The sequence below is a fragment of the Tenrec ecaudatus genome, chromosome 14 (assembly GCF_050624435.1).
Source record: "Tenrec ecaudatus isolate mTenEca1 chromosome 14, mTenEca1.hap1, whole genome shotgun sequence".
In the NCBI taxonomy this organism is placed as follows: Eukaryota; Metazoa; Chordata; class Mammalia; order Afrosoricida; family Tenrecidae; genus Tenrec; species Tenrec ecaudatus.
The window spans coordinates 74,626,721-74,642,245 of NC_134543.1; the positions used below are offsets into that span (position 1 = coordinate 74,626,721).

General features: G+C 39.0%; 1 protein-coding gene and 1 pseudogene across 6 annotated transcripts in view; one reads left to right on the forward strand and one right to left on the reverse strand.

The window, feature by feature from the left end:
* The window catches only part of HECTD1 (HECT domain E3 ubiquitin protein ligase 1), a 93,405-nt gene extending 78,804 nt beyond the window's left edge, over positions 1-14,601 (forward strand). For all 6 annotated transcript variants that reach the window (XM_075532063.1, XM_075532064.1, XM_075532061.1 and 3 more), the window contains exons 33-43: positions 351-558; positions 646-731; positions 946-1,073; positions 5,400-5,601; positions 8,016-8,153; positions 8,399-9,006; positions 10,073-10,151; positions 10,302-10,395; positions 11,113-11,263; positions 13,396-13,540; positions 13,656-14,601. In XM_075532063.1, coding sequence (XP_075388178.1) covers positions 351-558; positions 646-731; positions 946-1,073; positions 5,400-5,601; positions 8,016-8,153; positions 8,399-9,006; positions 10,073-10,151; positions 10,302-10,395; positions 11,113-11,263; positions 13,396-13,540; positions 13,656-13,793 — 1,977 coding nt within the window. In that variant the 3' untranslated portion in view covers positions 13,794-14,601. The remainder of the gene's footprint in view (positions 1-350; positions 559-645; positions 732-945; positions 1,074-5,399; positions 5,602-8,015; positions 8,154-8,398; positions 9,007-10,072; positions 10,152-10,301; positions 10,396-11,112; positions 11,264-13,395; positions 13,541-13,655) is intronic.
* LOC142426093 (WD repeat domain phosphoinositide-interacting protein 4 pseudogene) lies at positions 6,340-7,309 on the reverse strand (annotated as a pseudogene).
* Positions 14,602-15,525: the final 924 nt, after the last annotated feature.

A 15,525-nucleotide genomic window follows, 5' to 3' on the forward strand; every position in this document is an offset into this window, starting at 1 on the left:
CTTTGTGCTTGGTTTTGCACCTTCTAAAGATTCCTAAGGAAGAGGGGATCATTGGAATGTATGACCCAAAACATGGAAAGAAAAAAATCAGTTGAATTAACATTGTTCATGTGCCAATGCTAAAATTTCAAATATGACTTGTGGCATTCGATCAGACTTTTAACTGTTGCTGATAATGCTTCTGTTTTATTTGGGAATTTTAATTTTGTAGGTCACACTGGTTTCTGGCTTGTTGTAATGCTGGATTTCTACTTTAAAAAGAAGAAAATCTAAACAGTTTCAGCCGCTTTGATGCAGCAGAATAATGTATTATTTTTGAAAATGGGGATAATGGCCACTTTTTCCTACAGGATTTCTGTGAGCATGGAACGAAGTCTGGGTTAAACCAAGGGGCCATTTCTACTCTTCAAAACAGTGATATTCTTAATTTGACGAAAGAACAGCCTCAGGCCAAGGCAGGCAATGGCCAGAACCCTTGTGGAGTAGAAGATGTCCTTCAGCTTCTGCGCATTCTGTATATAGTTGCAAGTGACCCTTATTCAAGAATATCCCAAGAAGGTCTGTAAGAAGCTTTGCTCCATCTCTACAGCATGTTAAGTAGCCAACCAGCTTGCATTTTCTTAATTTTATTAATTAATTTTACAGAAGGTGAAGAGCTGCTTCAGTTCACTTTCCCACCAGATGAATTCACTAGCAAAAAAATAACAACAAAAATTTTACAACAGATTGAGGTAATACGGTCCCGACAGTTGAAATCTTCATTTCGTGGCGGCTGGACTTTTCAAAGTATTGTCTCTCCTTTTCTACCTCCCACCATCTCTCATCCCCTCTGACTCAGTAATGTTGGCTGTTTGGCCATTGCATATGTTTACATGTGTACAAGAGTTAACTTTTTATCTCTTTAACATTGTTTTATAGCCGAAAACAGTTGTGTTTAATTTTTAGGAACCATTAGCGCTGGCAAGTGGAGCTCTGCCAGATTGGTGTGAACAGTTAACCAGCAAGTGCCCTTTTCTGATACCCTTTGAAACTAGGCAGCTTTATTTCACATGTACAGCCTTTGGTGCATCAAGGTAGGAAATGTATCTTTTTATATTTGTAGAGTAAATGGTTTTTAGAGTTATGTAACCTTAAAAGTAAACTGTTGTCATGCTTGGGGAAGGGGTTACACCAAGGGGTTTCGATAAATTCATGGGAAAATCTAATTAGAAGATAATGGACTTTTTTGCGTAAAATTTTGAAGTCCCTTCATTTTCCCTTGTGTTCTTCTAAAGATTTGTTATTATTTTAAAGAATGACTCTCTATTATGTATGCTCTGTTGGAACAGTGGATTGAATCAAATCTTTCCATTAACTAATAGTACACATTTCTCCAGTGGCTTACTTAAGTTACTAGCAGCTGAAATGGAATGCTGGTATTGAATAGCTTTGGTAACGTTTGTAAGATTGATAACATTTATCTTTTTCCCCTTGCCCTTGTTTTTACCTTGCCACCATCTAGCTTACTGTTTATTTCACTAACTTACTTTGTTGTTAAATTTTACTTGTTCACTGCTATCGGTGCTCAAAAATATTTGTTGAGTGCTTAAGTACTCAGAATAGAATAATATTTAACAGCAGGTGTTAAAAACTTATTTAAAATGTAGCTGTTTTCCTTCTATAAGTTGCTGCTTGCTTTTTTTTTTTTTTCCTTTTGGCCATTTTCTTTTTATAAGCATGATGGTATATACCACAAATTTTGTTATTTTAACCACACAACTCAGAGGCATGAATTACATTTACAGTGGAACCTTCGCTATCAGCTATTTGTGAATGCTTGTTGTCACCACACACAGAACGCTGCTCCCTACTGAGCAGAAAGATTTCATTTTCACCTGCCTCCTACCCCTCAGAACCTCCAGCTCTGCCTCTAGGAAGTAGACTTTTCTAGGTATTTCACTTAGATGACTATAGTAGAAACACACAGCACCTGTCCTTTTGTAATTGACTTACTTCACCAAGCATAGTGTTCTCAGAGTTCACATTATAGCATATGTCAGGATTTCTTAGGCTGATAAGTCAGAAAACATTGCTCCTAGGATCCAATCCCTATCTGCACAGATTTATTTTGAACAAAGCATGTTCAAGCATGTCTTTGTGGTGGCTTAACTGATAACTACCTAAGAATTATCTCAGTAATGCACTTGGCTCTTAGGTGCTTCCTCCACCGCCCAAAAAGAGGGGGAAAAAAGAGGGCCAGTCTAAACTGGTTCCAAGGGAATCTGCTGGCTGGTTAAATTCAAGGCACAGTGGTCAGTGCAGAACCCCAAAAGTTGGTAATCTTGATAATTTTTTTCTTAAAGGACGGAGGATGATCAAAGAGGTGTCAATGTAATTATGCAGACATTTTAAGAGTGTTTCAACACAGGGAATCCAGGACTGATAAACCCCTCAGGACCAATAACAAGAGTAGCAATACCAGGAGGGGAGGCCAAGGTGGGGGAGGGAGAAAGTTGAAACTGATCACAATGATCTACATATAACCTCCTCCCAGGGGGACGGACAACAGAAAATGAATGAAGGGAGACAGCAGTTATTGTAAGACATGAAAGAAAAAAAACAACAAATTATCAAGAGTTCATGAGGGATGGAGAAAGGGAGGGGAACAATGAGCTGATAGGAAGGGCTCAAGTAGAAACAAAATGCTTTGAAATTATGATAGCCTGATGGTGCCCGGCTATCAAGAAATAGAGCGTTATAAAAAAAAGATACAGCAAGAGGACCTAATGCAAAGGGCTTAAGTGGAGAGCAAATGCTTTGAAAATGATTAGGGCAAAGAATGTACGGATGTGCTTTATACAATTGATGTATGTAGATGTATGGATTGTGATAAGAATTGTATGAGCCCCTAATGTTAAAAAAAAAAAAAAGATACAGCATCTAGGGTCTTAAAGGCTTGAAGCAGCCATTTAGCTCAGAAGCAACAAAATCCACATGGAAGAAGCACACCAATCTGGGAGATGACAAGGTGTTGAAGAGATCAGGTATCAGGCATCAAAGAACAAAAATCATATCATTGTGAATGAGGGGGAGTGTGGAGTGGGGACCCAAAGCCTATCTGTAGGCAACTGGGCATCCCCTTACAGAAGGGTTGTGGGGAGGAGATGAGCCAGTCAGGCATGGTACAGTGCAGCAACGTTGAAACATAGAACTTTCTTCTAGTTCCTAAATGTTTCCTCCCCCATACTATCATTATCCCAATTCTACCTTACAAATCTGGCTAGACCAGAGAATGTACACTGGTACAGATAGGAACTGGAAACACAAGGAATCCAGGAAGATGAACCCTTCAGCCCCAGTGGTGAGAGTGGCGATACCTGTAGGGTGGAAGGAATGTTGGGTAGAAAGGGGGAACCGATTACAAGGATCTACATATAACCTCCTCCCTGGGGGATGGACAACAGAAAAGTGGGTGAAGGGAGATGTCAGACAGCGTAAGACTTGACAAAAGCATAATGATTTATAAGTTATCAAGGATTCATAAGGGAGGCAGGATGAGGAGGGAGGGGGGAAATGAGCTGATACCAAGGGCTCAAGTAGAAAGCAAATGTTTTGAGAATGATGCGGGCAACAAATGTACAAATGTGCTTGACACAATTATATTTATGGATTGTGGTAAGAGTTGTATGAGCCTCCAATAAAATGATTTAAAAAAATAATGATGGCAACATATGTACAAATGTGCTTGACACGACAGATGGATGGTGATAAGAGCTTTAAGAGCCCCCAGTAGAATGAAATTTTTTTTCTTAAGTTTCAAAAACTGGTGTGATAAAGGCCAGGAAAGTTGAGGAAACTTTCCATCACAATGCATCTGCCCATGCTTTGAGGGTACCAATGACTCTCCTGTGAAAATTTTATTGGGAATTCTTCCCCCCTCCACCCTACGGCCCTGATTTTGCTTCTTGAGACTATTTTGTTTGTTCCTAAAACTGAAAAACAAAAACACATTGAAAAGGAAAGGAGCACAATTTTAATTCCCAAGGAAGCCCAAACTGCCATTTTGAATAGGTGTAAATTGAAGAGCGCAGAACAAGGGAGCGTAATGGGAGCATCACCTTCAGTGTCTATCCAAAAGACCAGACTCACTGCCATCGTGCCAGTTGTGACCCGTGCGACTCTATTAGACAGGGCGGAATGCCCCTGTGGGTTTCTGAGACTGGAACGGTTTATGGGAGGTGAAAGCACCGTCTTGCTCCCTAGGAGCTGGCTGGTGGCTTCAGTCTGCTGACTGCAGATTTCAGCTCACTGCACCACCACTACGCCTGTCACCAGGGTTCCGTGGAAGTGTGCAGACCTAGATGGTTTAGAAAATGTATTTTGGCTATTATGAAAAATGCTGCAGTGAACGCCAGTGTACAGTTTGGTTTGGATCCTTGCTTTCATTTCATTTGGGCTTATATCTAGGAGTGGACTTCTTGCATCATTTGGTAGTTTGTCATTTCAATTTGAGGGAGCCACCAAGCTTCTCTGTAGCAGCAGCATTCACTGTTTTACATTCCTTCCACCCATAGATACATAGCCCTCAGGGTGGGTGAGAAACAGTATCTCACTGTAGTCTTGGTGTGCATCTCTTGAAAGACTAGTAGGTTGAATGTCTTCCTGTGAGTCTTAGCCATTTTATGTCTTTGAAGAAATGTTTATTTGTGTCCTTTGCCCATTATTTACTGGATCATTTGTCTTATACAAATATACCTACTCTATATATTAAAGCTTTACCTATTATTCTTAGAAATTTCACTTAAGTTTTATTTTCCACAGCCTTACCCTACTTATAAAACATTTCTATATATCTTGCTATTTGAGCCTCACTAAAACTAAATGACATTGGTTGTTATTTTTATTTTAAAAATGTGTTTTTGTGAGTTAACAACAAAAAAAATAGATTGTAGCATACAAGAGTTGAACCCTGATTGTGATTCTTTTTCCCACGCTAGCTGGGCTGTCTGTTGTTAGAAGAAAAATGATTTAAAATCACAATAACCATTCTGATGGCCACTTTACTTTTGTTTTACTTTTATTACATTTATAGTAATAAAAGGGATGAAATTTATTTCACTTTCTCTGATAGGTAGGAAATGTTTTGTTTATATTTTTATGTATTATGTGGGACTTGGATGACAATTTTATTATGATCTGTTAATTGCTGAAATAATATAATACAGACTCAGCACTTTCTCAGTTTATGGCAGTTTGTGATAAAGGTTGTGTGTGTGTTTTTATTAATAGAGGCAGGAATATTCATATAAATCCAATAACCCTTTTACCGTTTTAATATTAGAATTCTATTGCTGGTTAATAGTACATTAAATTGTTGATGTATGTTGTACATTTTCTATATATCTTTTACTTTATTTCAGAGCAATAGTGTGGTTACAAAACCGACGTGAAGCCACTGTGGAACGAACAAGAACCACAAGTAGTGTAAGAAGAGATGATCCTGGAGAGTTTCGAGTTGGTCGTCTCAAGCATGAAAGAGTTAAAGTGCCACGTGGTGAATCGCTGATGGAATGGGCGGAGAACGTCATGCAGATACATGCAGATCGAAAATCAGTTCTTGAGGTACACCTTATAAGTTTTCCTTTTGGGAACAGGGTTGATTAGAATGACCCAATCTTGTCTTGTGTTGTTGAGAAACCACAGTAGATAAAATACTAAAGAGGGAACTCCCCATCATCAGCGCAGAGCCTCCTTCATGAAAGGCCATCAGCCTTATCCTTAGAGGTGTGGGGCTTGTGCTTCTCGTGACTCTTGGGGTGGAAAACTACTTGGAATATTGGAGAACAGATTCTTTTTTATACTTTAAATCTTTTTCCTCTGTGAAATTATGCTATTACATGCCTACATTAGGCTGGCACGTTGTTCTGTCATTTCATAGTATTGTTTGACTTAAATGATGCTCAGTATTATATCACTGGTATATATTTAGTGATGTCCCAGCAAGTGTTAGTATAGAATTTACTTTATTTCTGGAGCCCTGTTATTTTTTTATTTTGGTTGTTGGTTTTTATTTACATTCACCACATCAGAGATTCTTTCCTGGAGGTCTTCTTTAAGCCCTTCAGATTGGATTAGGGCCTTCCCTCTGGGTCTTCTCCAGGCTCAGAGCCTGGGGAGTAAGTAGGCTGTTTCCTTGGCCTGACCCTGCAGGCATGCAGTCAGGAAGAAGTGCTTTGCTGTTTAGGGACAGTTGATCACCCCCAATTAATGCTTGCTGGCTTAGGCTTCCACATCAATCCTTCCCCCAAGGTGTGTCTATGCAAACTGCTAGTACAGGTCCCTAGCATAGCCCCCATGTCCTCAAAAGTCATCATCACAGATGTCAAGTACACGTCAAAAGCCTCCCTGTTGCAGTTTCCAGGGGAGTGAAGACATATTTGTGAAAGGTCCCATCTACACAGATGGCAGTGCAGTGACAGGGTTGACATTCTTGGAAGTATTGTGTCCAAAGGCGCAGATGTAGGCTGACTGCAGGCACCATGAAACGTGCCAGGCTCCATTGAGAGTCTGAGTACTACCCAATCATGGTTCCCACCTTGAGCTAGCGCTGAGTGGCAGTTGAGGCAGGTGCCCTTGAGAGCAAAGATATGGACCGTGTCCTTATCACTGGAGGTGCAGAGGAAAGAGGAGTCATGGCTGAAGTTGATGCACTTATAAGGTTGCAGGGTCTGTTCCTCGGCGCAGTTCCACCAGTTTCTCCTTGGACTGTGTGTCAGAAAGACGAATACGGGTGTCCTTCTGGGAGGCCGAGGCCACTACAGAGCCTGACTGGGTCAGAAACACGTAGGCTACATCACTCTGATGTGTGTGGATGGTAAACAGAGCAGATGAAGGACCAGGTTTTGTGTTCGCCTGGTCCACCAGCTGCAGGCCCCTGCACTTGTGTCTCGAGAACATTAATAGTTGTTTCTCCATGTCAGGCAGAGGTCCACGGTCTTGTCATGCAGGGCGCATGCGCACCGCCAGCAGTGGCTTGATGAAGGTGAACTCCAGCACGAGCTTGTCCTTGGTGCCCTTGCCTTCTCTGGCTTCTTCCCAGATCAGTACTACTGAGATCTCTGAGAACTTAGGGCTGCTTCCACCAGGCCCATGCTGCTACCTGCTCATGGTCCAGATGCCCCTTCTCCACGATTGGCTCCACATTGTAGATGTGCATGCCCGTCTCCTTGGCACAGCAGAAATAGCTCAGGTCTTGGCTGACACTAAGGCTGGTCATCCCTCGAAGTGGTTGCTGAGTCGTGGTCCGAGATTGTTCTCCTTGCCTCCGCATGTCCCTAATCCCAGTTCTAGTTCTCGGAGCTGCCCGCAGTCCAGCTTTCTGACCTGTGGATATTGTTGAGTACGCCACATACAAGGAACAGTAGGGCAAATGGCCTTCATTTCACAAATCTGAACTACCTGGTCACTGACAGTGCATGCTTCATTTTTTGTTTAGTCATCTGGGAAATTAAGAACCAAGTAATGCATTTCTACAAAAAATGTACATGATTTTTACTTGACATGCAAACTTTTGTTGCCTTTATTTTATTCTGTATGCTCTATATGCTGATACATCACTGAGTTTGTGGAAAAATGGAAAAGACAATAGAATTATTCCATTACCATTTTGAAAGCCCCTGGTGTAACCTAGATCATCCTCAGTTGTTTTTACATTTTTCTTAACCATGCACTATCACTTTTTTTCCCCCCTTTTTCTAAAAAAAAAAACTCCTGCAAGTCATTTCTGGAACATTGTAGAGAATGGGTAAAAATCTTTTAATAGGTCATTTGTTTTATCAGAGTTGTGAGGTGTGAATAATATTATACAGTGCTCACCACAGTTTTTAGGTATATAATGTACAATTATTGATCTCTTCAGAAAAAACAATCAATACTTTTTTTCAATATGTGACAGTGCTATTTTAATGGTATTTTATTGAATAAAATATGCAACACCTAGGAAGGATCAGATGGTGATTTCTTTGTTCACATTGTAGGTTGAATTCTTAGGAGAAGAAGGTACTGGCTTGGGACCTACCCTAGAGTTTTATGCTTTGGTGGCAGCAGAATTCCAGAGAACTGACTTGGGAACTTGGCTTTGTGACGATAACTTTCCTGATGATGAGTCTCGTCATGTAAGATTGGTTTTCATTTTGTAATTTGAATGTGACTGTTTCTAAAGGACAAACTTTAGTTACCACAACCTATTTTTTAAACTGTAAATACTAGTACTTTTGAACAGCTAAATTCATAGAAAGGCTTAATGTCTATTGATTCTGTCTCCCCAAACCCCTACCCCAGTTATAAAAAGCATAGCTGCTTTGTAATTTATTATCTTTTTTATAATTTTATTTCCATTTCCCCTGTTTACAAACAATAGGTTGATCTTGGAGGTGGACTGAAACCTCCTGGATATTATGTACAGAGATCGTGTGGACTGTTCACGGCGCCGTTTCCACAGGACAGCGACGAGCTCGAGAGAATCACAAAACTCTTCCACTTCCTTGGAATTTTCTTGGCCAAGTGTATTCAAGACAACAGACTTGTGGACTTGCCTATTTCTAAACCTTTCTTTAAACTTATGTGTATGGGTGACATAAAAAGCAATATGAGTAAGCTAATTTATGAATCACGCGGAGATAGAGATTTACATTGTACTGAGAGCCAGTCTGAAGCTTCGACAGAAGAAGGTCAGGATTCCCTCTCTGTAGGAAGCTTTGACGAGGATTCAAAGTCAGAGTTTATTCTTGATCCTCCCAAACCGAAACCCCCAGCGTGGTTTAATGGGATTTTAACTTGGGAAGACTTTGAACTAGTTAACCCGCACAGAGCCAGGTTTTTAAAAGAAATTAAGGACCTTGCTGTCAAGAGACGCCAGATTTTAAGCAACAAAGGTCTTTCTGAAGATGAGAAGAACACAAAGTTACAGGAACTAGTCTTGAAGAATCCATCCGGTTCTGGGCCTCCACTTAGCATCGAGGATTTAGGGTAAGATTTAAGTATACATTGTTTATCTTAGTGCATGACTATGTCCTAACGCTTTTTTGTTTCCTTGTCTCCGCTGATTTGTAATATATGAGTAAACTGTCATTTTGGACCTGTGATTTGTTAATATGATGGTAATATGGAACTATTAGTGTGGCTTATTAATCCTCATGTCTGGAAGATTGGTTTGATTATCTAGTGTTATAAATGTACAAAGGGGCTCAAAAAGTTCGTAGGAAAATTCCACTTTTCCCTGAACTGTTTAAAGCCCCCTCATATAGCTTGTATAGGAAATACATGTTAGCTTAATTGGCTCAAAATGCATTTGTATGTAAATGTTATCCCTATTGGTGATACTACAGATCTTTTACAAAAATTTGTTCACATGCAATGATCTGTTGTACATACCTTCAGAAAGTGTTCCTATATTTTGAGTTCATTGCTAAGCTTTCTTTAAAAAAAAAAAAAAGAAAATTGCTGACAAGTTGTTTAGTTGTGACTGGCTACATATTATAAAGAAAATTCAAAACCTATTGCCACTGAGTTGGTTCTTAGTCAGAGAAACCAGGTGTCCAAGGCAGTAAATCTCTAAGAAGCAGACTGCTACAACTTTCTGTCACAGAGCAGGCTGGTAGGTTCCAACCACTGACCTTTTGGCTACCAACAGTGCTTAAACACTGGCCCATGAGGGTTCTCTATTAATACATATTTTACTTTTATTTGTTTTTCTCTCAGACACAGTATGGATAACTTTGGTTTGGGGAAGAAAGGGCAGCATAGTATATGCATAATTCAATTATAAAAGTCTTAGTTTGTTAGTTTTGTGCCCTAAGGAAGGGAAAAGTTAACGGGAGCTGATCTTGAAGGTGACATTCAATCTTTGCAGAGCTAAACAGGTTTGCTAACAGCTGACGTGATAGTTGTCATTCATCATGTTTTTGCATGAAAGACACAAATCATAAATACATCTAAGCTGCTGTATTGATTTGGCAGTGGGGTTTTAATAAAATTCAGACATTGGTAGTAACAGATTTATCAGTTTATCTGATCCTTTTTTTTCTTTTACCAGTTTAAATTTCCAGTTCTGCCCTTCTTCAAGAATATATGGTTTTACAGCTGTGGATCTCAAACCAAGTGGTGAAGATGAGGTAAAGACTTTTGATACCCAAAAACAAACAAAAAAAAGACTTTTGATACCCTTGAAAGTGCAAAACATTTTCTTAAGACCAGTCAAACTAAGCACTACTAAAACACTCCAAGAGATTAACAGTAAGTAACCTTGGAACTCTTCTATGCAGATGATAACAATGGATAATGCCGAGGAGTATGTGGACCTGATGTTTGACTTTTGCATGCACACAGGCATTCAGAAACAGATGGAAGCCTTTAAAGGTAATTTTAAAATTATCTTATGTTTGTTTCTTCTTTCCCCTTTCACTTTGGGATAATTAAAATTAGGCCAGTGCTATGGTCAAGAGCTGTTACCTTCTGTAGACTTGCCACTGTTTTGAAGATTGCTGTTCCAGTAATGTTCCTGGCAGCATTTCTTGCCTGTGATACCAATAATTTGCATTTAGCTGTGATGTCTTTTTAGTCTGACGCAGTTTCCAGCTGTAACTTTCATACCCTCAGCTTGCTCTTACTGCCTCCATCTGTTTACATCCTACTTTGCACATTACAAGACCATTATGACTTAATGACAAGAGGACCCTAGTTATTTAGGTAAAGACAGGAGCAAAGCATATCAGGCTGCCACTTAGTAGATTTGGAAGTGAAAACACAACTTTTTTTTCCCCTATTATAATCCTTTATTGTGATGTAATCCTTGAAAACACAAGTTTGACTGACTTGTGTGACATATAGCTTGGGAGCACCAGTTTGGGGTAGTATGATGATTTGGCTACTGGACCGGTGACTGGCTATTGTCTCTATAGATTTATGGTACTGTTCTTAAAGCCCTTGCATATATTTTATTTCAAGCAGTTTTTATTTTACTTGTTCAAGTATTTCTGAGATCAGTTGGTAATGGATATTTCAATTTGAACTTTGTATTTTGGAATTGCAAGTGATTTGTGTATTCTTTTTCCTTTGTTTTTTTGTATAATGTAGATGGTTTCAATAAAGTTTTTCCCATGGAGAAATTAAGTTCTTTTAGCCACGAAGAAGTGCAGATGATTCTTTGTGGAAACCAGTCACCATCCTGGGCAGCAGAGGATATCATCAATTACACAGAACCTAAGCTGGGCTATACACGCGACAGGTGTGTGTAGATATTCTCTAAGAACGACAAATTGTTTATATTCCACAATCAAATGACAGATCTCTGCAGAATAACTCAGTGAATGTTATTCATAAACGAGAGACCACATTTGTCTCATAATTGCCAACATGCAAATAGATGCTATCTATTCATAATATTAGAGTACACACAAAAAACCTTGAAATATATATTTTTGAATATGTGTGTGTACATATATATAATTTATTATATGTGTATACACATAGGCTAAGGAGCCCTGGTGGTGTGGTGTGGTTATGTATTGGGCTGTGATCCACAAGGTCAGCAGTGTGAAACCACCAGCTACTCTGTAGGAGAAAAGCAGGGCTTTCTCCGCTGGTAAGGAATAAACAGTCTCTGAAACGCACGGGCAATCTTATCCTTTGCTGTGGGGTTGTTATTATGAGTGGGGAGTGCCGCAGTGGCAGAGTTTTGGTTTTGTTTGATACACGTGCTGTTTTTTTGAACCATTTGAAGATATGCCATGTTCCATTTACTCTCTCAAACTTTTCCTGAGAACATGGATTTTCCAGATGATGGCTCCATGTGAACTGTCAGATTCATGATGTCATGTTGTATGCTGTCGAGCTGGAAATCTTTATAGGAACGGGTTGCCCGATCTCTTCCACCATGGCACGGTTGATGCGTTTGATCAGCCACCTATCATTTAGCAGGAAAGTGCTTAACTATTGTGTCAAAAGTAGCTCATTCATAGCCTGTATTCCACTTGTGAGTGTTGTTGCAGTAAGGTCTGTGATAACTGGTTTGCCTTTGACTCTGGTCCCAGGAATTTGTGTTTAACTGATGGCTTTTCAGTTGGGAGCACTGGAGGCCTCGTGGTTCTGCATTGGGCTGTGATGGGCTTTCTACTCCTGTAAACTACTCACAGTCTTTTTGTTTGAAGTTATTTCCTTAAACTTTAAATCTCCAAATAAATGTAAATGAAGCAAGGAAATTTCTGTTTATAGTTGGTTTTATGTACACCCTGAAATTTATGAGTATCATGAGTTATAACATGGTTTAAATAAGTATTTAAATAGCATGGTTTAAATAAATGATGTTTAAATAGACTTTTATTGAAGTATAAGTTATTTATACAACTTAGGGAATTTTCATAAAATAAACACATTTGTGTCACTGGTACCCAGAACCCATTCCAGTAACTACTTGAGACTACACCTTTCTAATCATTAAACATGTTCTAGTTTAATATATTTTGTCTGTTTTTGAACTCTAAAAATGAACCCATGTAATAAGAGTTGACCCTCTTTGTATCCAGGGATTGAACCAACAAACCAAAAATACTGGGGGAAGGTTGCTCCTAAAAGCAACTAAGTGGTAAAACATTCCCTCAAAGACTAACAGGGAGCAGAAAGTGCTGTTCATGTGATAATATTTCATTGTATTAGATATTATGTAATCTAAAGATAATTGAAAGTGTAAAGGAAGATGTGTAGGTTATGTGCAAATACTATGCCATTGTATATAAGGGAGTTGAGCTTCAACAGATTATGGTGTCCTGAACTCTATTCCCCTACGGATTCTGAGAACTGTGTTTAACATTAGTAGTTGGATTCTTTCATTAAACATTATGATTATGAAATTCATTCACGTTGTGACTTATAGTAATAGTTCACTGCATTGACATAGTGTTCCATTCCATACAAAAATTAATCATTTTGTTATGATAATGGATCATTACAGGTGCATAGCTGCCTTCCAAGTACCATTTGATAACATACTTATATTTGGATTAATTACACAAATGCATCTTGAGCTTCCTTGATTTGCTGGCTTCACTGCAGGATGTTTGATCGCGATATTCCACCAGTTTCTGTTCTTAGACCACTTAGAAGTGAAGAGTTTTTTCTCCTTTTAACATCATTGCCAACAGTACTGAAATAGCTTGTATGAGCTCATTTAATACAAAGAGTGTCTGTAGAGTGGTGTTATTCTGACATATGGATATAGTGTTCTTGGTTTTTTCAATTGTTTATTGCCAGCTTAACAAAGTTATAGTTATGTTTTACACTTGAATCTGTTATTAAATCAGCATACACATATGTATGTATGAATATACATATATATATATAATTTCCTCTTCCTTCTTTTAGCCCTGGCTTCCTAAGATTCGTGAGAGTTTTGTGTGGCATGTCTTCAGACGAAAGGAAAGCATTCTTACAGTTTACGACTGGCTGTTCAACTCTACCCCCGGGTGGACTGGCTAACTTACATCCCAGGCTCACAGTTGTACGCAAGGTACAAACCTAGCTCACGAAGAATCCGTATAGAATTCGTTTTTTTAAGGATTTAAAGAAATACAGTTCTGATTTTCTGACATTTTGTGATCTTGTGACATTTTCACTTTTTGTAGGTTGATGCTACAGACGCAAGCTACCCATCAGTGAATACTTGTGTGCATTATCTTAAGTTGCCCGAGTATTCCTCCGAGGAGATCATGAGAGAGCGCCTGTTAGCTGCTACAATGGAAAAAGGTTTTCATCTCAATTGATCTTTTAAGTGCAATGGGAGACACCCAAGACTCAAAATACTAGTGAAGCCTCCTCGTGTTTGTGTGCAGAGACATGTATGATCCTCCACGCTGATACCTGCCTTTTTTTCCACCTGTAAGGCTTTAAGAATGTGGATTAAGTCTGTTAGCTGCTAATGATGAAACCAATCCTTTACCCAGCCAGCAAGTAGAGAGCACAGGAACACTGTGTGTTGTTACAAGGGCTTATGTGACTGGAATACGGTGGTCCCACTGACTGTTCCAAAGAGCAGCTTCTCAGATCGTCAGTGTTCTATGGGAAATTTCTAACAGTGTATTTGTGTAAAGTTTGTCATTTCATACTCCGTACACTACAGTTGCCGTCACTGATCCCTGTTTTGCTGGCTTTTTAAGCTACTTGGTCAAAAATCCCGCTTCCTTAAAATATAGAGTTAATGAGCATCTCAAGCCTTTTCTCTTCCTTTTTAATGATGCCTGCACTATCAGAGTATTCTAGTGTTCTCTCATTTGTTTGGCAAATAATCATGCACAACCTTTTTATTTCTTTGAGGTGGGAGTATATTTTTATTTCCTAAATACCGTACTATAAAGATCAAATTCTTAAGTGTGTTTGTGCAGCTCAAAAATAAAGATATATTAGTGGGGAAACAACACTGGTCTAGGTGCAAGGCACACTTTAAGCAAGTTTTTCTTTTGGTTGTATTTTCTTTGTATATTATAAACATTTATTTAACTTGTTGCAGTTTGGTAAAAATTTTCCAAAATGTAAGCTCAACAATAATCATTAAAATGTTTGCAGCGTACAAAATTGTGTCATGTGACTGTTTCACGGCCACTCAGCAGACCTATGAACTTAACCTGATACTTTCCTTTTGAGCCATTGGGATTTGGCTTTCTAGATCACTATAAGAAGAAATGTGTCTGTCTATCGTAAATGCACTTACTGAGATGAGAAGTCTGAGAAGAAATGTATGTTCAGTCCTTGTGCTCCAGATGTGGTGTTTCGTCGTAAAGTGTTCTGCAGCCAGAAACAGCCACGTTACTGTGTTCATTTGTTAAGCAGCAGAGCTGCTTACCATTGTACCTGCAGGATCTGGAAGGCTGAGAGCTGGAATAATCTCTGAATGTTGTATTAATGTGAAGGAAGCAACCACGAAATTGATATTTCCTGATTTTGAAGAAGGGTATTTATACATTTTCCAAATTTCTGTTTACCACACCTGTGGTAGAACTGTTACGAGATCTGCTTTAACCAAGTGGCTTTTAAAGGAGCCAAAGCATGTTTTGAAGTTGCCCATTATCTACCTGTTTAAAAGGTATGCTCCCTTTCTACATTAGAAGAGATCGCTCCCACTACAATCAGTGATGTTTGAGTAGTTGTGCTTGGTTGCTGCATGAGAACATTGTAACTGTAATCAGAGGCAGCAGTTAAGTATTTCACTTCATTGTCAGTGTCACAGTTCTCTGTGAGAATAAGTTAAAATAAAACACAATAGCCGAATTGAAATGTATGACCTATGCTTTAATCCAAAAACGAATGGTGGTGGTTTTTGTTTTTTTCAGTCAATTTATGTGGGTGACTAATGTTAGAATTAAAACCCAATGTACACATTGTGGTTTTGCCTTGATAAGAGCTCTAAAATGTCTTGCCATTGGCCAGTTTTTACCAAGACACTCCAGCACAGAGGTTGGCAAACTGTGGCCCATGAGATAGTGTGATTTGAACATATTT